Raw genomic sequence first — 24,641 nt, 5'->3', positions numbered from 1 at the left:
ACTTAGATAGGGCCACGATAAGGTGGGTGCATAATTGGCTGGATAACCATAGTCAGAGAGTTGTGGTTAACGGTTCTAAATCCTGCTGGAAAGGGATAACAAGTGGAGTTCCGCAAGGGTCTGTTTTGGGACCCGTACTGTTCAATATCTTCATCAATGATGTAGATATTGGGATAGAGAGTACGCTTATTAAGTTTGTAGATGATACCAAACTGGGTGGGGTTGCAACTTCTTTGGAGGATAGGGACATAATTCAAAATGTCCTTAGCAAGTTAGAGAAATGGTCAGAGGTAAACAGGATGAGGTTTAATAAAGAGAAATGCAAAGTGCTCTACTTAGGAAGGAACAATCAGTTCCATACATACAAGATGGGAAGTGACTGTCTAGGAAGGAGCATGGCGGAAAGGGATCTAGGGGTCATAGTGGACCACAAGTTGAATATGAGTCAACAGTGTGATGCTGTTGCAAAAAAAGCAAATATGATTCTAGGTTGTATCAACAGGTGTGTTGTAAGCAAAACTCGTGAAGTCATTCTGTCGCTCTACTCTGCACTAGTTAGGCCTCAGCTGGAGTACTGTGTCCAGTTCTGGGTGCCACATTTCAAGAAAGATGTGGAGAAATTGGAAAGGGTACAGAGAAGAGCGACAAGAATGATTAAAGGTCTAGGGAACATGACCTATGAAGCCAGGCTTCATGAACTGGGCTTGTTTAGTTTGGAAAAAAGAAGATTAAGGGGGGACATGATAGCGGTTTTCAAATATCTAAAAGGGTGTCACAAGGAGGAAGGAGAAAATTTGTTCCTCTTGGTTTCTGAGGACAGGACAAGGAGTAATGGGCTTAAAGTGCAGCAGGGGAGGTTTAGATTGGACATTAGGAAAAAATTCCTAACTGTCAGGGTGGTCAAATATTGGAATAAATTGCCAAGGGAGTGGTGGAATCTCCCTCTCTGGAGATATTTAAGAACAGGTTAGATAGACATCTGTCAGGGATGGTGTAGACGGAGCTTGGTCCTGCCTTGAGGGCGGGGGGCTGGACTCGTTGACCTCTTGAGGTCCCTTCCAGTCCTATTATTCTATGATTCTATGATTCTAAGTTGAATAGGATTGGTCCCAGGACTGACCCTTGAGGGTCCCCCTAGCTCTCCATGCTGAAAACTTACCATGTATTCTTACCCTTTGTTTCTTGTCTTTTAACCAGCTCTCAATTCATGAAAGGACCTTCCCTCTTATCCCATTATGACACTGGGGATGTATACCCTGCCAAATAAATGCCAGAGGAATACCTCCATCTCAAGGCCAAGAGAGTCATATAAGCAGTCTAACTGGCCATACAACTTCAGACAAAGGCACAGACAACAAAAGCACAGACTACATAATCAGCAACAATCTTATGTAAATCAACCATCCATGCCAAAGCAGCAGTTTTGAAGATTTAGTCGAGGGCTCAAGAAACATCCCCACTAAACCACCATCTACAGCATCCAACCTTCAATTTACCCATTGGCTATGGTCCTTTTTCTAACAATGACCTGAGATAAAATCCAACCAGTGGGTCTTAGATATCATCAGTCTGGGCTACTCCTTACTTTTCACATATATTTCCCCTACCCACCTCCTTCCCTGTCCTTCTTCAGGGACCCCCTCACAAAAACCTCCTACAATCAGAGGTTCAACAGGTGCTACAAATCAAGGCCATAGAACCAGTCCCTTTGGGCTAACAAGGAGGAGGGTTTTATTCAAAATACTTCCTCACACAGAAGACGACATGGGGTGAAGACCATATTAGAGCTCAGAAAACTCAACAAATACATAATATATTGAAGGTTCAAGATGATCTCATATTGGCATTAGACAACAGAGACTGATTCTCAGCCCTCAGCCTCCAAGATGCCTATTTTCATATAATGATCCACCCAGCACACAGACATTTCCTACATCTTACATAAGGAACTGACCACCAACAATATCAAGTCTTTCCATTTGGCTTATCAATAGCACCAAGAGTCTTCTCAAAAACCCTAGCTGTCGTAGTAGCATACCTCCAAGGTGTAGGGGTGATAATCATTCTGTATTTGGACAATCACCTTATCAAAGGCACATCATATCGAGATACCCAGGACATGGTCAACAAGACTATCACTCTACTACTCAGCCTTGGATTCCATATCAACCGTCTAAAACCAAATTGCTGCCCAAACGGGCTCTCAAGGTTGTAGGAGCTCAACTAGACTCCATCACATTTTCTCAGCTTATATGATGAGGTAACTGGCTCTATAGACATGGAAAAGTTGGTGAATGTGATATACCTTGACTATAGCAAAGCTTTTGATACGGTCTCCCACAATATTCTTGCCAGAAAGTTAAGGGAATATGGATTGGATAAATGGACCATAAGATGGATAGAAAGCTGGCTAGACTGTCGAGCCCAATGGGTAGTGATCAATGGCTCACTGTCAGGTTGGTGGTTGGTTTCTAGTGGAGAGCCCCAAGGATCAGTTCGAGGTCCAGTTTTGTTGAACATTTTTATTAATGACCTGGGTGAGCGGATGGAATACACCATCAGCGAGTTTGTGGATGACACTAAGCTAGGGGGAGAGGTGGATACCCTGAGGGCAGGGATAGGGTTCAGAGTGACCTAGATAGATTAGAGGATTGGGCCAAAAGAAATCTGATGAAATTCAATAAGGACAAGTGTAGAATCCTGAACTTTGGACTGAAGAATCCCAAGCATTGTTACAGGCTAGGAACTGAATGGCTAAGTAGCAGTTCTGCAGCAAAGGACCTGGGGATTACAGTGGATGAGAAACTGGACATGAGTCAACAGGGCGCCCTGGTAGCCAAGAAGGCTAATGGCATATTAGATTGCATTAGGAGGAGCATTGCCAGCAGATCCAGAGATGTCATTATTTCCCTTTATTCGACTCTGGTGAGGCCACATCTGGAGTATTGTGTCCAGTTCTGGGCCCCCCACTACAAAAAGGATGTGGACGCATTGGAGAGGGTCCAGCGGAGGGCAACCAAACTGATTAGGGGGCTGTAGCATATGACTTATGAGGAGAGGCTGAGGGATTTGGGGTTGTTTAGTCTTCAGAAGAGAAGAGTGAGGGGGGATTTGATATCAGCCTTCAACTTCCTGAAGGGAGGTTCCAAAGAGGATGGAGAGAGGCTGTTCTCAGTAGTGACAGATGGCAGAACAAGGAGCAATGGTCTCAAGTTGTGGTGGGAGAGGTCCAGGTTGGATATTAGGAAAAACCATTTCCCTAGGAGGGTAGTGAAGCACTGGGCTGGGTTCCCTAGGGAGCATTGCCAGCAGATCTAGGGAAGCGATTATTTTCCTTTATTTGGCTCTGGTGAGGCCACATCTGGAGCAATTACAAGAAGGATGTGGACACATTGGAGAGGGTCTAGCAGAAGGCAACCAAACTGATTAGGGGGCTGGAGCATATGACCTACGAGGAGAGGCTGAGGGATTTGGGTCTGTTTAGTTTGCAGCAGCAAAGAGTGAGGTGGGATTTGATAGCAGCCTTCAACTTCCTGAAGGGAGGTTCCCAAGAGGATGGAGAAAGGCTGTTCTCAGTAGAAATGGATGGCAGAACAAGGAGCAATGGTCTGAAGTTACAGAGGAAGAGATGTAGGTTGAATATTAGGAAAAATTATTTCACTAGTATGGTGGTGAAGTACTGGAATGCGTTACCTAGGGAGGGGGTGGAATCTTCATCCCTAGAGGTTTTTAAGTCTCAGCTTGACAGAGCCCTGGCTGGGATGATTTAGTTGGGACTGGTCCTGTGTTGGGTAGGGGGCTGGACTTGATGACCTCCTGATGTCTCTTCCAGCTGTATGGTTCCATGATTCTAGGTGGAGAATCCTAATTAAAGACAAAATGTAGGAAACTTCAGGGCCCTTTTGGTATCCTTGGCCATGTGGAGGGAAGCCCATTGCTCTCTGTGGAAAAGTGCAGCCATAAAATGGAATTTGTCACATGAGCATGTCCTCTACCCAGACATGACTCAGCCCTTTTCAGGCAGCAGCTATTCTTCCCCCGCTGGCCTCAACATTCTCAGAAAAGCTCCTCAGATGAGGACTGGCACCTCCCATGGCCCATTGTCAGTCGAGTACTTCTATTCACAGGACACAACAGGCTGGACAAGCTTCCTGTTTGGTGTCTCCCAGAAGCAAACATCTGAACCACAAGTAAATTCAAGAGTCATAACTTCAAATACAAAAAGGACACATGCACATGGATAATATAAAGAGATTCAGTGAAGCTCCAGCTTTCAATAGAACCTCACTTGGCCCACTTTGTACATGATTTGGGGCAAACATAGAACAGTGGTTGCAACAATGATTTGTGTGATCGTATTGGAATCCAACAGCGTCACTGAGTGATACAAACTACAACTACTTTTCCAGAGGACTGGAAAAGGGCAAATCTACTGCCCATCTATAAAAAGGGAAATAAGAACAACCCAGAAAACTACAGACCAGTTAGTTTAACTTCTGTGCCAGGGAAGATAATGGAGCAAGTAATTAAGGAAATCATCTGTAAACACTTGGAAAGTGGCAAGGTGATAGGGAACAGCCAGCATGGATTTGTAAAGAACAAATCATGTCAAACCAATCTGATAGCTTTCTTTGATAGGATAACAAGTCTTGTGGATAGGGGAGAAGCGGTGGATGTGGTATACCTAGACTTTAGTAAGGCGTTTGATACGGTCTCGCATGATATTCTTGTCAATAAACTAGGCAAATACAACTTAGATGGGGCTACTATAAGGTGGGTGCATAACTGGCTGGATAACCGTACTCAGCGAGTAGTTATTAATGGTTCACAATCCTGCTGGAAAGGTATAACAAGTGGGGTTCCACAGGGGTCTGTTTTGGGACCGGCTCTGTTCACTATCTTCATCAACAATTTAGATATTGGTAAAGAAAGTACGCTTATTAAGTTTGCAGATGATACCAAGCTGGGAGGGATTGCAACTAATCTGGAGGATAGGGTCATCATTCAAAATGACCTGGACAAATTGGAAAAATGGTCTGAGATAAATAGGATGAAGTTTAATAAAGACAAATGCAAAGTGCTCCACTTAGGAAGCAACAATCAGTTTCACAGATACAGAATGGGAAGTGACGGTCTGGGAAGGAGAACGGCAGAAAGGGATCTAGGGGTTATAGTGGAACACAAGCTGAATATGAGTCAGCAGTGTGATGCTCTTGCAAAGAAAGCAAACATGATTCTGGGATGTATTAACAGGTATGTTGTGAGCAAGACACGAGAAGTCATTCTTCCGCTTTACTCTGAGATGGTTAGCCTCAGTTGGAGTATTGTGTCCAGTTCTGGGCACCGCATTTCAAGAAAGATGTGGAGAAATTGGAGAGGGTCCAGAGAAGAGTAACAAGAATGATGAAAGGTCTAGAGAACATGAGCTATGAGGGAAGGCTGAAGGAATTGGGTTTGTTTAGTTTAGAGAAGAGAAGATTGAGGGGGGACATGATAGCCATTTTCAGATATCTAAAAGGGTGTCATAAGGAGGAGGGAGAAAACTTGTTCATCTTGGCCTCTGAGGATAGAACAAGAAGCAATGGGCTTAAACTGCAGCAAGGGAGGTTTAGGTTGGACATTAGGAAAAAGTTCCTAACTGTCAGGGTGGTCAAACACTGGAATAAATTGCCCAGGGAGGTTGTGGAATCCCCATCTCTGGAGATATGTAAGAGTAGGTTAGATAAATGTCTATCAGGGATGGTCTAGACAGTACTGGGTCTTGTCATGTGGGCAGGGGACTGGACTCGATGATCTCTCGAGGTCCCTTCCAGTCCTAGTATTCTATGATTCTATTATTCTACTTCTGACAACTTTGTATTATGAAAATGTCTGCCAACTGACGGCCTTGTGGCTGGGAGCCAAGTAGACAGAGAGTCACTTCTGCGACACCATAAAGGGTGATGCCATTAAAATTATGATTCTGTAGAGTTTTACAAATCAAATGACACCTTCCTGGTTTGTCTATCACTAATTTGTCCATGGAATTAGATTTTACTATATTATGCTACCTGACTCATATCAATGACACTTGATTGAAATTGTTCTCTGCTGCTCTCAGCCTTCTTTATCCTGCTTTCAGGTCAAAACTTTTCAATAACTTTTAAAAAGACCAGCCTATAGTTCAAGCCCTGCCAGTGCATTCCACTCTGATGTAATGGTAGTGAGGTGCGGAATAATGAACAGCAGTGGAAGCAGACCTCTCGTATACAGATAACTGGGCCGTCACGAGGGTCTGTGCTGTGAGCTGTAAATACATTGGCCTTGTGTTCTAGGTGTGGGCAAATCTCCCAGTTACAAGCCTGGCCTCGGTTGAGGAAGCAGCCATTGCGATGCCGGCGCTGGGCCGTCCTTTCCAGCTGGGGATGCTGTACGACCGCCGCACAGACTCCATCCTCCCAGGTAACTCTACAAAACACGGATCCCAGTGATTTATTGTGGGGTAAGATTCCATGTGATGTGACCTGACACATACGGTGCATGCGAGGCCATGCTGGGCAGAGGACCCCATTTTGCAGAGCACATCTGCTCTGTGGGTGGACAGATTAGGAAAGAGGATGGAATCATCCTGTAAGATGAATCCAACCTGTGGGCTGCTCGTTGGACCCCTCTGTGTAGTAAGTTAGTGTTGGATGACAAATAATTGTAAATACTAAAAATGTGAAACTGCTAATGTGAGGAGACAATAACTATCACACTATTCCAGGGATTATGTCTCTCACTTTATCACCTAAGAGATTTCCCAACTAGGAAAAAAAGATATTTTTAAAACCATATTAGCTGACACCTTTTAGAAAACCTTCTTTATCTTACAGTAAATAAGTGCATAAGAGTTCATTTCATATGCACTGTGACTAAAGATAGACAAGAAAATTTAATAATTGAATAAAGAAATTTGTTTATTGAAGCATAACATAAAAATCCTTTTTTTTATCAAATTGGAAATTAAAATTGAACAACGAAATAAGAATATTAAATTAATAGTACACTGACTGTAAAGAAAGAAATTATATTGCTTAATGAAATATAAAATTCTAGGAGATCTCATTTCTAGATAAATGATAAACAACATAGTTTGAGTAGTTATCATTAAGGAAATACCATCTAAATTAATATGAAATGTAAAGTGGCAGAACTGATAGCAAATAATAAATACAACACTTACTACAGGCAGTCCCCGACTTACGCGGATCTGACTTATGTCGGATCCGCACTTACGAATGGGGCTTTCTCGCCCCGGAAGTCGGGGCGAGAAAGCCCCGTTCGTAAGCTGCTCCAGTGCCCCTGGTCTGCTGGAGACCGTCTCCAGCAGACCAGGGGCACCGGGCGGGTTCCCGCGCTTCTGAGGCTTTGCCAGAGCAAAGCCTCAGAGGTGCGGGGAACCGCCGCTGCTGCCGCTTCAATCTGGGTGCCTGTGGTCTGCTGGGGACCGTCCCCAGCAGACCACAGGCTCCCGGACTGAAGCCGCAGCCGCGGGGGGGTCCCGCGCCTCAGAGGCTTTGCTAGAGCAAAGCCTCAGAAGCGCGGGAACCCGCCCGGTGCCCCTGGTCTGCTGGAGACGGTCTCCAGCAGACCAGGGGCACCGGAGCAGCTTACGAACGGGGCTTTCTCGCCCCGACTTCCGTACAAGATAGGGACTGTAGGTTTGTTCTTAAGTTGAATCTGTATGTAAGTCGGAACTGGCGTCCAGATTCAGACACTGCTGAAACTGACCAGCAGCGGCTGAATCAGGACCTGGGGCAGAGCAGCTGGGGTGCTGCCGGGTTGGTCCAGTAGTGCCCAGAGCGGGCGCTGCAGGACCAATCGGCAGCGCCCCAGCTGCTCTGCCCCAGAGTCCAAAACAAAAGCCTGGTCTGCTGGGGGGGGGGGAGCACACTAGCTGCCCCCCCCCCAGCAGACCACAGGCTCCCGGACTGAAGCCGCAGCCGCAGGGGGGTCCCGCGCCTCTGAGGCTTTGCTCCCCGTGTCCCTGGTCTGCTGGGGGGGGGGGGGCAGCTAGTGTGCTCCCCCCCCCCCAGCAGACCAGGCTTTTGTTTTGGACTCTGGGGCAGAGCAGCTGGGGCGCTGCTGATTGGTCCTGCAGCGCCCGCTCTGGGCACTACTGGACCAACCCGGCAGCACCCCAGCTGCTCTGCCCCAGGTCCTGATTCAGCCGCTGCTGGTCAGTTTCAGCAGCGGCTGAATCAGGACGCCTGGGGCAGAGCAGATGGAGTGCTGCTAGGTTGGTCCAGTAGCACCCAGGAGCGGCGCTACTGGAGCAACCCAGCAGCACCCCAGCTGTTCTGCCCCAGGCGTCCCCAAGTCAGCTTCTGCTGAAACTGACCAGCGCTGACTACAGGAAGCCCCAGGCAGAGTTGCTCTGCCCCGGGCTTCCTGGAATCAGCTGCTGATCAGTTTCAGCAGCAGCTGACTTGGGGACGCCTGGGGTTCTTAAGTTGATTCTGTATGTAAGTCAGAACTGGCGGTCAGTTTCAGCAGCGGCTGAATCTGGACGCCAGTTCCGACTTACATACAGATTCAACTTAAGAACAAACCTACAGTCCCTATCTTGTACGTAACCCGGGGACTGCCTGTACTTGACTATAGTTTAAGAAATCCAGCTCTAGATCTAGATCTAGAACCCTTTTGCCAGTAGCAGTCAGCAGCCAGAAGGGCTGGGTTCAGTATCTAGGGAGATTCTTTCAATAAGGTGACAATCTGGCTCGAGTCCCCACCCAGTAAACTCCAAAAATTCCAGTCTACCCACTGGGTGCCTCTAGAGGCAATTCTCCCCTACTCACAAGCACTGAGTCGGAGATAGAAACAGTCTGTTTAATCACAGTAATCTAGCGTCAACCCACATGACCCCACATAAACAAAGAAAACCCATAACATGAAAGAAATCAGTAAGCAAGGTGCCATGCCCAGTCTGCAGCACAAAGCCTTTAGTCCAACCCCACTTCAAACACCCCACTTACAGCTCTGTCCAGGCAGTGCAGACCAGACACATCACCCTGATGTCTTCACTCATTGAACATGTGGCAATGCCACCTGTGTGCTGCTCCTGTTGTCCACTCATTCCCACCTGCTGCTGCTCCTACCAGTCACCCTTCTGACCACTGGCTCCTGCTTCCACAATGGGTCTGGCTCTGGGCCAAACCTAGTGATTTCAGCTCTTTGTCAGTTTCTCAGGGTATGTCTACACTAGCCACCCTAGTTCGAACTAGGGTGGCTAATGTAGTCATTTGAACTTGCAAATGAAACCCGGGATTAAAATATTCCGGGCTTTATTTGCATGTTCCAGGGCGTCGCCATTTTTAAATGCCCAATAGTTCGATCTCTGTGCCCGCAGCTACACGCGGCACAGGCTAGGTAGTTTGAACTAAAGCCCCTAATTTGGACTACCGTTACTCCTCCTGCAATGACCACAGGGTGGTCAAATATTGGAATAAATTGCCAAGGGAGGTGGTGGAATCTCCCTCTCTGGAGATATTTAAGAACAGGTTAGATAGACATCTGTCAGGGATGGTGTAGACGGAGCTTGGTCCTGCCTTGAGGGCGGGGGGCTGGACTCGATGACCTCTTGAGGTCCCTTCCAGTCCTATTATTCTATGGTTCTATGATTCTAGTCTGAATTAGGGGCTTTAGTTCGAACTACCTAGCCCGTGCCGTGTGTAGCCGTGGGTACGGAGTTTGAACTAGGGGGCATTTAAAAATGGCGACGCCCTGGAACATGCAAATAAAGCCCGGAATATTTTAATCCCGGGCTTCATTTGCAAGTTCGAATGACTACATTAGCCACCCTAGTTCGAACTAGGGTGGCTAGTGTAGACATACCCTCAGTGATTTCAGCTCTCAGCCCACCGCCTAGGCTAGCCAAAAGACTCCAGCTTCCACTGGAACAATAGTTCAAAATAACAAAGAGACTCCGTATGGCAGTGGTCTCCAACCTTTTTACACCCAAGATCATTTTGTAAATGTCAGGACAAGCCAAGATCTACTCCATCCCTTCCCCAAGACTTCCTTGAGGCCCAAGCCTTTCTGTTCCCCTCCTTGCCATCATTTGCTGTCCACAGCCCTTACTCACTCTCAGGCTACATGTAGGCTACATCCCTCTGCCATTTGAAAGTGCAAATGAGCCCAGATTTAAATATCCCGGATTTCATTTGCATATTCACGTTCTGGCGCTGTGCCGATAAAGCACCATTTCGAAAGTGAAATTAAAGTCTAGCCGCAGCTCTGCCGACATCAGGGAGCTTTTTCGGCAGATCCTGTACTTCAGTTGGGGGCTTGTTGGCCTGGTGTAGCCTGATTTAAGATTATATTAAATTCTAATTACCCACCTTTGGGTTTTACAGGTTCTCTGTCCAAGGATCAGGCCCAGTGTTCAATTATTCTATGATTGGAACTCTGATGTGCACGGTACTAACACTCACAATATAGAAACTCTTGAATATTTACAATATTTATAGTTTATTAATACAGTTAGCACAGTCACAAACACCTCAGTTTCATAAGATAGGGAATGTACATCCATATTTCCTTACCATATACTTACATCATTCCTTCTAGAACAATCTTAGATGTTAGCCCATCATCTTTCTCATTACCTTCACCTTCCCAATCATCACCAGGGGCCATCATTCTAGTCCTTCCAAGGACTACATCTTCTCCTCCCCATTGCCTCTTGGCTGGGGTCCCACTTTCATACCAAGTGACCCTGACGATAATATGTTTTATGCATATTCAATAGAGAACATTTCTAATGATGAAGGTTTTTTTTCCTATTGGTCAATGTATCATTTCTCTTAACTTATTATCTTAGGGTATGTCTACACAGCAAATTTATTTTGAAATAACAGCCATTATTTCGAAATAACTTTACTAGCATCTCCAAAGCCAAACCGCTATTTTGAAATTAATTTGAAATAGTGGAGCGCTTATTTTGAATTTGGTAAACCTTATTCCATGAGGAATAATGCCAAATTTGAAATAACTATTTTGAAATAAGTGCTGTGTAGACACTTATTTCGAAATAGGGGGCCACCAGCCTTCCTAGGGTGACCCACCCTCCCTCTCCCGCTCCCAGTTTTGTTAAATAAAGAGAGTTTGTGTTCAAGAAAATAGGTGTATTTTATTTGACATCAGGAAGGGGAGGGGGGTAGAGAGAGGTAAGTGGAAGGATGTGAGGGAGGAATGAGGCACAAGCCCCCAGTGGGCAGACCAGGGAGGCTCTTAGTGCTCCTCAGGGTGGAAGCTTTCTTGCAGGACCTCCTGGATACTGACAGCCCCCTGATGGACCTCCTGGATGGCAGCCTGCAGAAAGTGCATCCAGGCTCACAGCAATGTGTCCACAAGAAGCACCAGAGTGCCCAGGGGCAGCTCTGGCTCCATGTTGCAGAGTGCTGTGGTATCCCAAGTGAGGGCAACCAGGGCCTGCAGAGACACAATGCTTTGCTGTCCCTCATCGAGGTAGGCAAGCAAGCAGGGAAACCTGAGAACCAGCTGTCTGGAAAGGGGAGGCCCCTTAAGCACAGACCTCAGATAGCCTCAGGCAGCAGCCACACAAAGTAACTCCTGACCTGATGCCCTGCTGGACCTGATTCTGACCGGCCTTAAATGTGATTCAGCGTCCACTCAGTGCAGAAGCGCTATTTCGAAATAGCAAAACGCTATTTTGAAATGCATTTTGTGTGTAGACGCGTTATTTCGAAATAACTTTTTTGAATTAACTATTTCAAATGAGGAATGAGGTTATTTCAAAATAACGCTGTAGTGTAGACATACCCATATACATCAGTTTGTTGCCCTGGGTCTTTGTGATTATCTATTGCAACCTGTGTCTGATTACTTTACTTAGCCTGAACCAGTTATTTGGGACTTATATTTAATAATACTTCTGCTGAGTCTGAGGATATTTTTCTGGCCATCCTGTGTGGGTGAAAGGTCCAGACCTAAGTTCCCCCTCTTCAGGCCCGGGAAACCATAAATAAGTTATGACCAGTATCTGGTTGAGACTGGGTTTCAAGCACGTAAGTCTGCAAACCTTAGCCTCTGCTGATCTTGCAAACGGCTTGTTACAGCATGGACAAAAGATAAAATATAACCCTGAGTGGCGTGCAGGATCTGGTCCAAGCCGTAACTATAATAGGACCGCTTGAAAGTAGTGACCATAATATAATAACATTAATTTCAAAAAGAGGAACTATGCAAAAATGAGGAGGTTAGTTAAACAGAAATTAAAAGGAGAGTGACTAAAGTAAAATCCCTGCAAGCTGCATGGACACTTTTCAAAGACATCATAATAGAGACCCAACTTAAATGTATACCCCAAATTAAAAAACACAGTAGAAGAACAAAGAAAGGGCCACCGTGGCTTAACAATGATGCAAAAGAAGCAGTGAGAGATAAAAAAACATCTTTTAAAAAGTGGAAGTCAAATCCTAGTGAGGTAAATAGAAAGGAACATAAACACTGCCAAATAAAGTGTAAAAATGTAATAAGAAAAGTCAAAAAGGAATTTGAACAACTAGCCAAAAACTCAAAAGGTAATAACAAAAAGTTTTTTTTAAATACATCAGAAGCAGGAAGCCAGCTAAACACCCAGTGGGACCTCTGGAGGATTGAGATACAAAAGGAGCACGTAAAGATGATAAAGTTATTGCACAGAAACTAAATGTATTCTTTGCTTCAGTCTTCACAGCTGAGGATGTTAGGGAGATTCCCAAACCTGACCCATCCTTTGTAGGTGACAAATCTGAGGAATTGTCACAGATTGAAGTGTCATTAGAGGAGGTTTTGGAATTAATTGATAAACTTAACAGAACAAGTCACTGGGTCCAGATGGCATTCACCCAAGGGTTCTGAAAGAACTCATATGTGAAATTGCGGAACTATTAACTATGGTTTGTAACCTATCCTTTAAATCAGCTTCTGTACCCAATGACTGGAAGATAGCTAATGTAATGCCAATATTTAAAAAGGACTCTAGAGGCGTTGCCGGCAATTACAGACCGGTAAGTCTAACGTCAGTACCGGGCAAATTAGTTAAAACAATAATAAGGAATAAAATTGTCAGACACATAGAAGAACATAATTTGTTGGGCAAAAAGCAACATAGTTTCTGTGAATGAAAATAATGTCTTCCTAATCTATTAGCTTTCTTTGAAGGTGTCAACAAATATGTGAAAAGGGGAATCCATGAGACAGCGGCGGATATAGGGCAGGGTAAGCAGGGCAGCTGCCCGGGGCCCTGCACTTCAATAGGCCCCGTAACCTGGGCCACGCAAAACTCTCATCTGCCCCTGCCAGTAGATCTAGTGTACTTAGATTTCCAGAAAGCCTTTGAAAAGGTCCCTCACTAAAGGCTCTAACGTAAATTAAGTTGCCATGGGATAAGAGGCAAGATCTTTTCATGGACTGAGAACTGGTTAAAAGACAGGAAACAAAGGGTAGGAATAAATGTTAAATTTTTAGAATGAAGAGGGGTAACTAGTGGTGTCCCCCAAGGGTCAGTCCTGGGACCAACCCTTTTCAACTTATTCATAAATGATCTGAGAAAAGGGTAAACAGTGAGGCGGCAAAGTTTGCAAACAATACTGAATTGTTCAAGGTAGTTAAGACCAAAGCAGACTGTGAAGAACTTCAAAAAGATGTCACCAAACTGAGTGACTGGGCAACAAAATGGAAAATGAAATTTAATGTGGATAAGTGTAAAGTAATACACATTGGCTGTGTCTAGACTGGCCACTTTTTCCGGAAAATCAGCCACTTTTCCGGAAAAACTTGCCAGCTGTCTACACTGGCCACTTGAATTTCAGCAAAAGCACTGACTTCCTACTGTAAGAAATCAGTGCTTTTTGTGGAAATACTAGGCTGCTCCCATTCGGGCAAAAGTCCTTTTTGAGCAAAGCTTTTGCGCAAAAGGGCCAGTGTAGACAGCTGAGATTTGTTTTGCGCAAAAAAGCCCCGATCACGAAAATGGCAATTGGGGCTTTTTTGCGGAAAAGTGTATCTAGATTGGCATGCACGCTTTTCTGCAAAAAGTGCTTTTGCGAAAAGCATCCGTGCCAATCTAGATGCGCTTTTCCAAAAATGCTTTTAACGGAAAACTTTTCCGTTAAAAGCATTTCCAGAAAATCATACCAGTCTAGATGTAGCCATTAGAAAAAATAAGCCCAACTAGACATATAATATGATGGGGGCTAATTTAGCAACAATTAATCAGGAAAGAGATCTTGGAGTCATCATGGATAGTTCTCTGAAGACGTCCGCGCAGTGTGCAGCAGCAGTCAAAAATCTAACAGGATGTTAGCAATCATTAAAAAAGGGATAGAATAAGACGGAGAATATCTTATTGCCCTTATATAAATCCACGGTATGCCCACATCTTGAATCTGCATACAGATGTGGTCTCCTCATCTCAAAAAAGATATACTGGCATTAGAAAAGGTTCAGAGAAGGGTAACTAAAATGATTAGGGGGTTTGGAACAGGTCCCATATGAGGAGAGATTAAAGAGACAAAGACTTTTCAGCTTGGAAAAGAGGATACTAAGGGGGGATATGATAGAGGTCTATAAAATCATGAGTAGTGTGGAGAAAGTAAATAAGGAAAAGTTATTTACTTGTTTCCATATTATAAGAACTAGGGATCACCAAATGAAATTAATGGACAGCAGATTTAAAACAAATAAAAGGAAGTTTATTTAAAAAGGGCTCTAGAGGCGATCCTGGCAATTACAGACCGGTAAGTCTAACTTCAGTACCGGGCAAATTAGTCGAAACAATAGTAAAGCATAAAATTGTGAATCATGTAGAAGAACATAATTTGTTGGACAAAAGTCAACATGGTTTCTGTAAAGGGAAATCCTGTCTTACTAATCTATTAGAGTTCTTGGAAGGGGTTAACAAACATGCGGACAAGGGGAATCCAGTAGATATAGTATACTTGGATTTTCAGAAAGCCTTTGACAAGGTCCCTCACCAAAGGCTCTTGTGTAAATTACATGGCCATGGGATAAGAGGGAAGGTCCTTTCTTGGATTGAGAACTGGCTAAAAGACAGGAAACAAAGGGTAGGAATAAATGGTAAATTTTCAGATTGGAGAGGGGTAACTAGTGGTGTACCCCAAGGGTCAGTCCTGGGACCAATCCTTTTCAACTTATTCATAAATGATCTGGAGAAAGGGGTAAGCAATGAGGTGGTAAAGTTTGCAGATGATACCAAACTGTTTAGGATAGTCAAGACAGAAGCAGACTGTGAGGGACTCCAAGAAGATCTCACCAAACTGAGTGATTGGGCAACAAAATGGCAAATGAAATTTAATGTGGATAAGTGTAAAGTAATGCACATCGGGAAAAATAACCCCAACTATACGTACAGTATGATGGGGGCTAATTTGGCTACGACAAATCAGGAAAGGGATCTTGGAGTTACCGTGGACAGTTCTCTGAAAACTTCCACACAGAGTGCAGCGGCGGTCAAAAAGGCAAATAGGATGCTAGGAATTATTAGGAAAGGGATAGAAAATAAGACCCAGAATATTTTACTGCCCCTGTATAAAACTATGGTACGCCCACATCCTGAATACTGTGTACAGATGTGGTCTCCTCACCTCAAAAAAGATATTTTGGCCTTGGAAAGGGTTCAGAAAAGGGCAACTAAAATGATTAGGGGTTTGGAACGGGTCCCATATGAGGAGAGGCTAAAGAAACTGGGACTTTTCAGTTTAGAAAAGAGGAGACTGAGGGGGGATATGATAGAGGTCTATAAAATCATGAGTGGTGTGGAGAGGGCTGATAAAGAAAAGTTATTTATTAGTTCCCATAATAGAAGAACTAGAGGACACCAAATGAAATTAATGGGTAGCAGGTTTAAAACTAATAAAAGGAAGTTCTTCTTCACACAGCGTGTTGTCAACCTGTGGAACTCCTTGCCAGAGGAGGCGGTGAAGGCTAGAACTATAATAGAGTTTAAAGAGAAGCTGGATAAATTCATGGAGGTTAGGTCCATAAAAGGCTATTAGCCAAGGGATAAAATGGTGTCCTTGGCCTCTGTTTGTCAGAGGCTGGAGAGGGATGGCAGGAGACAAATCGCTTGATCATTGTCTTCGGTCAACCCTCTCTGAGGTACCTGGTGCTGGCCACTGTCAGCAGACAGGATACTGGGCTAGATGGACCTTTGGTCTGACCCAGTACGGCCATTCTTATGTTCTTATGTTCTAAGTTCTTCTTCACACAGTGCACAGTCAACCCATAGAACTCCTTGCCTAGGACTGTGAAGGCTAGGACTATAACGGGTTTTAAAAAAGAACTAGATACATTCATGCAGGTTAAGTCCATCAATGGCTATTAGCCAGGATGGCAGCCAGATCTGCTTTTGCCTCCTTGCCAGACCATCCTGAGTATGCATCTACCGTCACAATGGGGCAGATAATACTAGTATCATATCAGCAGATCAGCTCCACTACCAAGCCCATTATTTTGAAATATTTACTCCTGCTTTCGTCAAGGAATAATGCTTATTTCTAAATAGTTATTTAGAAACAGCGGGTCATGTGGATGCTCCGGTGCCACTATTTCAAAATAACGACTCCCCAGAGTAATTCAAACTAATTTCTCCTCAGCACTTCCTGAGGCTCTACGTCGAGGTAGAGTATCCACATTAACAGAGCCTGCCTCGGACTCATTTCAAGGCTCCTCATAGTGGGGACATACTAGCTCAATTCTGTTATATTGGGAGTTATTAAATCAAATTTAGTTATTATGAAATGAGGAGTAACTAGGATTCCTATTCCGAACTACCGGTACACCTCGGAATAGGAAACCTAGTTCAAACTACCTAGTTCGTGCCCCGTGTAGCCACGCGGCACAGGGTTCGAATGAGCGGGGTTTTAAAAAAGGCGGCTCCCCGCTTATGCAAATGAAGCCCAGGAAATTAAAATCCCGGGCTTCATTTGCAAGTGCGGTGTGCCTACATTACCCTCCTATTTCGAACAAAGAGGGTAGTATAGACATACCCTTTATCTCTTTATCCATTTAATTATTTTAATTTTGGATTAATAATATTTCCTTTTTTATTGGTTACGTATGCCCCCTTACATAATAGTTCCTGTACCCTAATATAAATAATTTGGTATCTATGGTATTTAGCTATAAGTGAAGGCATTCTGTGTCATGCGTGGTTGGCTGATGATACATGGAAAGGTTTGTATTGTGGGAGGTGGGTTGCAGGCCAAAGAGTCTGAGAAGGCAGTAGTGGAAGAAGCTCATACACTAAGCACCAGAGGTCCCAGATTTGGATCTCCCTGTCCATGTTACACTCGCAAAAGATTTCCAAGCTTCTTGATTAGTCACTATATGTCTGGAATTTTGCAGGCCTCATGCTGATGGACAGGGCGGCTCTTAGAAAGGACGTGAACATAAAGAAAGAGGACAAGGCTGAATTTCAGGTTATTGACTCGGACACGATTGCAGCTAAGGCCTCTGCACTCCAGGTGGGTGAATGGCTGCAGACCAGTTTCCTGTGCGGGATGGTTGAAGTGAAGGGCTCTGCTGAGTATCTGAGGGACACCAGGCGATCCCGGCGTCAGGCCCGAGTCACTCTCCAGTACAAAATGACAACAAGGTCTGAGCAGCTGACGATGAGCCATGTAGGGCAGCAAGCCCCTTATCCTGCTGTGTTGGACCAAGGCAAAGCAACCCACGTGGTCACGGCTGTGCTGTACGGGGCTCAGGCTTTCTTCGTGTTCGATCGGGAAGCTTCTTCGTGTGAGAGTGTGGAGGAGATACAGGGACAGATGAAAGTTTTGGTAAAAAAGATCCCCAAGATTTCAGAAGACGGAGAACCCAAAATGGACACTAAGGAAATAGAAAACACTGAAAAAATCACTTGCACGTTCTACGGTGACTTTGGGCTTGAGAACAAGCCGGCTACTTACCAAGAAGCCATAAACATTTATTCTGCCCTCCCCAAGGAGCTGGGAGACAACGGGGAGGAGGCCGTTCCAGTGACAGTCTGGCTGTACCCGCTGGTCAGGCAAGATTCCAGCGGCCCTCAGCTGATACGTGAGGTCAGTGTAGGGCTGATTCCCAGTGTCCACGCTGCCCTGGAGCACCTCACAGAACTAGACATGCGCTGCAATGACATGGCAATGGACAAACCGGCCACAACCTTCCCGGAACTCCAGAGGAAAGTCCAGCGGTTCCACGCTCTGTGTCATCGGTACAGACAGACGGTCCAGCAGCAGCTGGCAGAAATCGTACCCTCTGTCCGCGGCGGGGGAGCAGAGGAAGGGGCCCTGCTGGACGTGCTAAGCAGCAAAGAGCGATCCTCGTTCAGTGCTCAGCGACTCAGTGAACATCTAGATAAAAAGGTGCAGGAGATGAAGTTAGTGGACTCGTACCTCACTCTTCTAAGTGGCGTGGATGTTGCCTCCTCCGCCACTGAGCTCCAGCAGCTACTGTCGAACTCTATGCATAAGTACATCATCTCCTTCACATTTACTTCCTTACATGAGGAGGAGCCATATTTATCCGCTTTAGAGGCCTGGCTGCAGACCTCACATGCAGAGAAAACCCATGAGCCAGCATCAGCCAGTTCTGCATGTGAAACCCCCAAATCCAGTCACTGGTTCGAGGACAAAGAGAGTCACCGAAGAGCACAAGAGTCTGTAAATTTCTTCTTGGATTTTGCCCATATCAATGAATCTAATGGGTTCATTGTGGCCTCTGTTCCAGACAAGGCCAATCCAGGTGCTTCCATTTACCTGTATGAAAACAGAGAGCTGCTCAGCACCAACTTCCAGCCTCCATCAAAGCCTCTTCCTCTCCTGATTGGAGGAGTCCAACATGACCATGTGCAGCTCACGCTGAAACCAGCAGCCTATGGCAGGGCTGAGATATGCGGCTACCGGGCAGAGTACAGACTTGTCGGGCAGGAGAACTGGGTGGCTGTGAATGTCAGTAACACACAAGAGACACTCACAGTCACAGGGCTCCGTCCAAACACCCAGTACCAGTTCCGATACGCGGCCATGAGCAAACCAGGGCTCAGCGAGAGCAGCGACGTGAGCGACACGGTGAAGACGCTTCCTCCTACCAGCCCCCCCGGGAAACCTGTAGCAGCGACTGTAGAATCATCTGCCATCACCCTGACCTGGGAGAGTCCACGTGTCATTGGAGATGGAGTCAGTGTAAGCGAGTACAAGGTGCAATACAGAGAGGAGGCTGGAGAAGCCAAATGGCTGGAGCGAAGGACGGGACAGAGAACCGAGTCCTGCACCATTGATGGACTGAGGCCTGGGGCGCCCTACAGATTCTGGGTGTCGGCCGTGTGTGCGGACGGGGCTGTGAGTGACCCGAGTGAGGAGAGCTGGATCTCAACAATAAAGAAAGGTAAATATTGATATAAACCAGCATGTTCTTCCTTCCCCTACAGGCCTCTTGTGCCTGGAGCTACTCGATCAGGTAAGAGATTCCTTACCAAGGGAATGAATCTAAATCATCTGGGTGTATAATGTGGGCTCAGCTTCCATACAGATAATGAATGAAATTACAAAGACATCCTAGCTTCCAGGGAAACACCTAAGCTGGTTCCTGTGCATGGACTCGGTGGCTTAGATGACCAGTGATCCAGGCCCATGTCCAAGAGAGGTTCAACATAAGAAAGGCCATATGGAGTCAGTAACCCAACATCCTTGACTTCCATCTGGCCAGTGCCAGGTGCCTAAAAGGGAACAAACCGATCTGGGAATCGTAGAGTGATCCATCCCAGTGTTTGCCCTCAGCTTCTGCAGAAAGGTTAGGGACACACACAACTTGGGGTTGCCTCTCTCATCATCTTGGCTAATAGCCATTCATGGATCTGTCCTCTGAGAACTTCTCTAATTGTTTCTGGCCTTCACAATATTCCCTGGCAGTAGGTTCCCTGGGTTGACTGGGCTGTGTGAAGAAGTATTTCCCCTTTTCATTTAACCGTGTTAGGGTATGTCTACACTACAATGTTAGTTCGAACTAACAGACGTTAGTTCGAACTAACATTCATAGCCGCTACACTAGTGCTCCGCTAGTTCGAATTTGAATCGAACTAGCGGAGCGCTTAGTTCGAACTAGGAAAACCTCATTTTACGAGGATTAAGCCTAGTTCGAACTTACTAGTTCGAATTAAGGGGTGTGTAGCCCCTTAATTCGAACTAGTGGGAGGCTAGCCCTCCCCAGATTTCCCTGGTGGCCACTCTGGCCAACACCAGGGAAACTCTATGCCCCCCTCCCGGCCCCAGACCCCTTAAAGGGCCACGGGCTGGCTACGGTGCCCGTGCCAGGTGCAAGCCTGCCAGCACCCAGCCAGCAGACCCTACACCTGGCACGGCACAGAGCCACCCACCCGATGTCCCCCAGCCCACCCCCTCTTCCCGGGACCAGGCTGGCGGCTCCCGGGAGCTTGCCCTGGACCGCAAGAGGCGGGCACCTTCCTGGGCTAGTGCGGACATCGTGGACCTTGTCCACGATGTCCGCACTAGGCACAGGAAAGTGGCCGTCTAGGGCAGGAGAGCTGCCAGCCTGGCCACCCAGGAGCAGGTGTGCATGAAAATCAAGGGGGTCCACTGAGACCCCCGACCCTGAGCCCTGAGCTTACAATGGCCGTCCTGGGTCAGACCAAAGGTCCATCTAGCCCAGTAGCCTGTCTGCCGACAGCGGTCAACCGTAGGGACCCTGGAGGGGATGGACCGAAGACAGTGACCAAGCCATTTGTCTCGTGCCATCCCTCTCCAGCCTTCCACAAAATTTGGGCAGGGACACCACTCCTACCCCCTGGCTAATACCACTCCATGGACCCAACCTCCATGACTTGATCTCACTTCCCTTTAAACTCTGTTCTAGTTGTAGCCTTCACAGCCTCCTGCAGCAAGGAGTTCCACAGGATAACTATTTGCTTTGTGAAGAAGAACAACTTTCTCTTACTAGTTTGAAGCCTGCTACCCATTCCTTTCCTTTGGTGTCCTCTAGTCCTTCTTTATGGGAACTCATGAAGAACTTTTATGAATGCACCCTCTCCACCCAACCCCTGCTTTTAGAGACCTCTATCCTGTCCCCGCTCCATCTCCTCTTTTCTAAGCTGAACAGTCCCAGTCTCTGTAGCCTCTCTTCATCTGGGACCTGTTCCCAACCCCTGATCATGTTAGTTGCCCTCCCCTCTCCCAGCCTTTCTCTTCCCCTCTCCCACCTCCTTTTCCCAGTCTCCCCCAGTTTTGTTCACTAAAGACAGAGTCAATGTTGGAAGAAACGTTATCTTTATTTTGTACATCAATAAGAAGGGGGGCTAGGGAAGGGTAAGTGGAAGGAGGTGAGGGAGGAATGGGGTACGAGCCCCCGATGGGGAGGACTGGGCTGGGTCTGCGGGCTTCTGGGGGTGGAAGCTCTCCTGCAGCCCCCCGATTGTCCCCTCTCACCAGATGGCAGCCTGCGGCAAGTGCAGCCGGGCTGATGACCGAGTGGTGTGATGTGCCCAGTGTGGGTACTCCGGGCAATCCAAGCCAGGACTGCTTTGCAAGCGGGGCACCCCTGAAAACTGTCTGTCCGGGGTGGGGTTCGGGACCCTTTAAGCGCAGCCCTTGGCTAGCCTGAGACAGCATCTCCACGCTCTAAGTTCTTCTCTGATGCCCTGCCGGCACTGCTTCCGGCCATCCTTAAGCCCTGTTCAGGGTCCACTCAGTGTGGACTTGCTAGTTCGAATTAGCAAAACGCTAATTTGAACTAGTTTTTAGTTCTAGACGCGTTAGTTCGAATTAGCTTAGTTCGAATTAGCGCTGTAGTGTAGACATACCCTTACATATTAATTTCACTTGGTGATCTCTTGTCCTAGTGCTATGTAAAGAAATAAACAACATTTCTTTACTCGCTTTTTCCTTTAGTATTTCCTCCCTTAGTCATCTCTTCTCCAAACTGACCAGTCCAAGTTTCTTTAATCTCTCCTTATATTGAAACTGTTCCCTACCTCTAATCATTTTTGTTGCCCTTTCCTGTACCATTCCCAAATCTTATAATATTCTTTCTGACTAAGTGTCACAGCCTCCACTTCACCTACAAAAGGGATTCATATGTTAGAAGTGCAGAGAGATGGTTCTCCAAAAACAGAGACATTTTTGTCCCTTTCATGCTTACTTAGGCTATGTCTAGACTGCTGACTTCTTTCACCCAAGAGAACATGAGAATGGCCATGCTGGGTGAGACCAATGGTCCACAGAATCATAGAACACTAGAACTGGAAGGGATGTCAAAAGGTCATTGAGTACAGTCCCCTGCCCTCATGGCAGGACCCAGTACTGTCTAGACTATATCTGATAGATGTCTATCCAACCTGCTCTTAAACATTTCCAGAGATGGAGATTCCATAACCTCCCTAGGCAAATTATTCCAGTATTTACCACACTGACAGGCAGGAAGTTTTTCCTAATGTCCAACCTAAACCTCCCTTGCTGCAGTTTAAGCCCATTGCTTCTTGTCCTATCCTCAGAGGCCAAAGAGAACAATTTTTCTCCCTCCTCCTTCTGACACCCTTTTAGATACCTGAAAACGGCTATCATGTCCCCCCTCAGTCTTCTCTTTTCTAAACTAAACAAACCCAGTTCTTTCAGTCGTCCTTCATGGCTCATGTTCTCTAGACTTTTAATCATTCTTGTTGCTCTTCTCTGGAACCTCTCCAATTTCTCCAGATTTTTTTTGAAATGCGGTGCCCAGAACTGGATCCAGTACTCCAAGTGAGGCCTAACCAGCGCAGAGTAGAGCGGAAGAATGACTTCTCGTGTCTTGCTCACAACACCCCTGTTTATGCATCTGTGACGGTGCGTTGGGGGTTCCCCGTCTCCTGCACCCCGAAATGGCACAAACAGACTGCACCAGCCAGTGGAATTGAGGGTGGTTTATTACTCCTCCAGCACAGCACAGCACAGCACAGCACAGATGTAATCTGGTTACAGGAACTGGGGCTAAGAGGCCTCAGTGCCCCCCCTTGAGATAGGGGAGTCCCAGCCCCCTCCCCAGCTCCTTATTCCCTGCCTTCCAGCCAGGAACTAACTAACCCTCCACCAGCCCTGCCCCCCAGTCAGGGCAGCATTCCACCTTCCTTTGTTCCTCTCCATGGGGGGTGTCTGGCCACTGGTTCAACAAGTTTGGCATTACCTCTGCCTAGTGAGGTTTTCCCTGCTGGGTCTTGCTCCAGACAGCAGGGGTCACCACAGCCCAGCAAGTACCCCCACTACGTCACAGCATCCCAGAAGCATGTTTGGTTTTTTTTGCAACAGCGTCATACTGTTGACTCATATTTAGCTTGTGGTTCACTATAACCCCTAGATCCCTTTCTGCCATACTCCTTCCTAGACAGTCGCTTCCCATTCTGTATGTCTGAGACTGATTGTTCCTTCCTAAGTGGGGTACTTTGCATTTGTCCTTATTTAACTTAATTTTATTTACCTTTAGCCCACTATCCTGTCTATCGACAGTGGCCAATGCCAGATGCTCAGAGGGAGGGAACAAAACATAATTATCAAGTGATCCCTCCCCTGTCACCCATTTCCAGACACAGGCTAGAGACACCATCTCTACCCACCCTGGCTAATAGCCATTGATGAACCTAACCTCCATGAATCTATCTAGATCTTTTTGGAACCTTGTTAAAGTCCTGGTCTTCACCACATCCTCTGGCATTGAGTTCCAGGGGTTGACTGTGTGTGCACTGAGTGAACAAAAACTCCCTTTTCTTTGTTTTAAACCTGCTGCCTATTCATTTCATTTGGTAGACTCTAGTTCTTATATTATGGGATCAAGTAAATAATGTTTCCTTATTCACTTTTTCCACACCTCTGTCATATCCTCTCTCCGCCCCCCCCCCTCCCCCAGCCTCCTCTTTTCTAAGTTGAAAAGTCCTAGTATTATTTACCTCTCCTTACATGGCAGCCATTCCAGACCAGTTCTTAGCCCATGAAAGTGTAAGGGGACTGTTACCCCTTACTAAAACTCTGTGGGAGTTTTTGGTTTGCCAGCTCACTGTATCTGAAGGGGAAGGGTTCATGAGACTGACTGACCCCAGAGACAATGGAAAGCAGCCAACTCTCCAGCTCAGCCTGATTGACAGGTTGGACAGGCCAGTGAGGAAGGGGAGAAGCCAGGCCCCGTCCTCCCTGTGAGCTGGGATTGTTCTGGGTCTCTCTCTCTCTCTGAACAAACAAGCTGTGTGCAGAAGAGGTCCTGCAAAGACAAGAGAGCTGAAAAGAGCAGTGCAAGCTGTATGAAGGAGTCCTGAAAAAGGAACAGAGAGCTGAGACACTGCTAAGAGGAGTGCAAGCTGTGCTGAGGGGCAGTTTTTGCAGCAGCAGAGCCAGGCATACACAGCACAGGGAGTGCAGAGCCTGTGTTGAGCAGCAGACTGGCAGTGCTCAGAGCCAAAAGGGACAGAGAAGCAACACAAGGAGCTGGAACTGGCCAAGCAGCACAGCCTGCAGCTGGATGTGGTGAGCACCTGGGACCAGCAAAGTGTGGGGAAAGGCTCTGGACTGGGAGAGGGGTCTGGCCACTTCGAGCTTGAGACTGTGTGGTCACTGCCAGAGCTAGCGTGTCCAGCCTGTAGC

The 24,641-nt window shown here is 46.4% G+C and overlaps 2 protein-coding genes across 4 annotated transcripts in view; both read left to right on the top strand.

Moving 5' to 3' along the window:
• Positions 1–24,641, top strand: part of LOC112545555 (stonustoxin subunit alpha-like) — a 298,534-nt gene that overhangs the window by 238,884 nt on the left and 35,009 nt on the right. The window lies entirely within an intron of this gene.
• Positions 1–24,641, top strand: part of LOC149525497 (uncharacterized) — a 48,252-nt gene that overhangs the window by 8,555 nt on the left and 15,056 nt on the right. For both annotated transcript variants that reach the window (XM_089775943.1, XM_089775942.1), the window contains exons 2-3: positions 6,315–6,441; positions 17,395–19,413. In XM_089775943.1, coding sequence (XP_089632069.1) covers positions 6,315–6,441; positions 17,395–19,413 — 2,146 coding nt within the window. The remainder of the gene's footprint in view (positions 1–6,314; positions 6,442–17,394; positions 19,414–24,641) is intronic.

This window comes from Pelodiscus sinensis, chromosome 2 (assembly GCF_052426305.1).
Source record: "Pelodiscus sinensis isolate ZL-2025 chromosome 2, ASM5242630v1, whole genome shotgun sequence".
NCBI classification, from domain to species: Eukaryota; Metazoa; Chordata; order Testudines; family Trionychidae; genus Pelodiscus; species Pelodiscus sinensis.
Note: the sequence above shows the minus strand (reverse complement) of the source record. Positions and strands in the feature narration are given on the sequence as shown.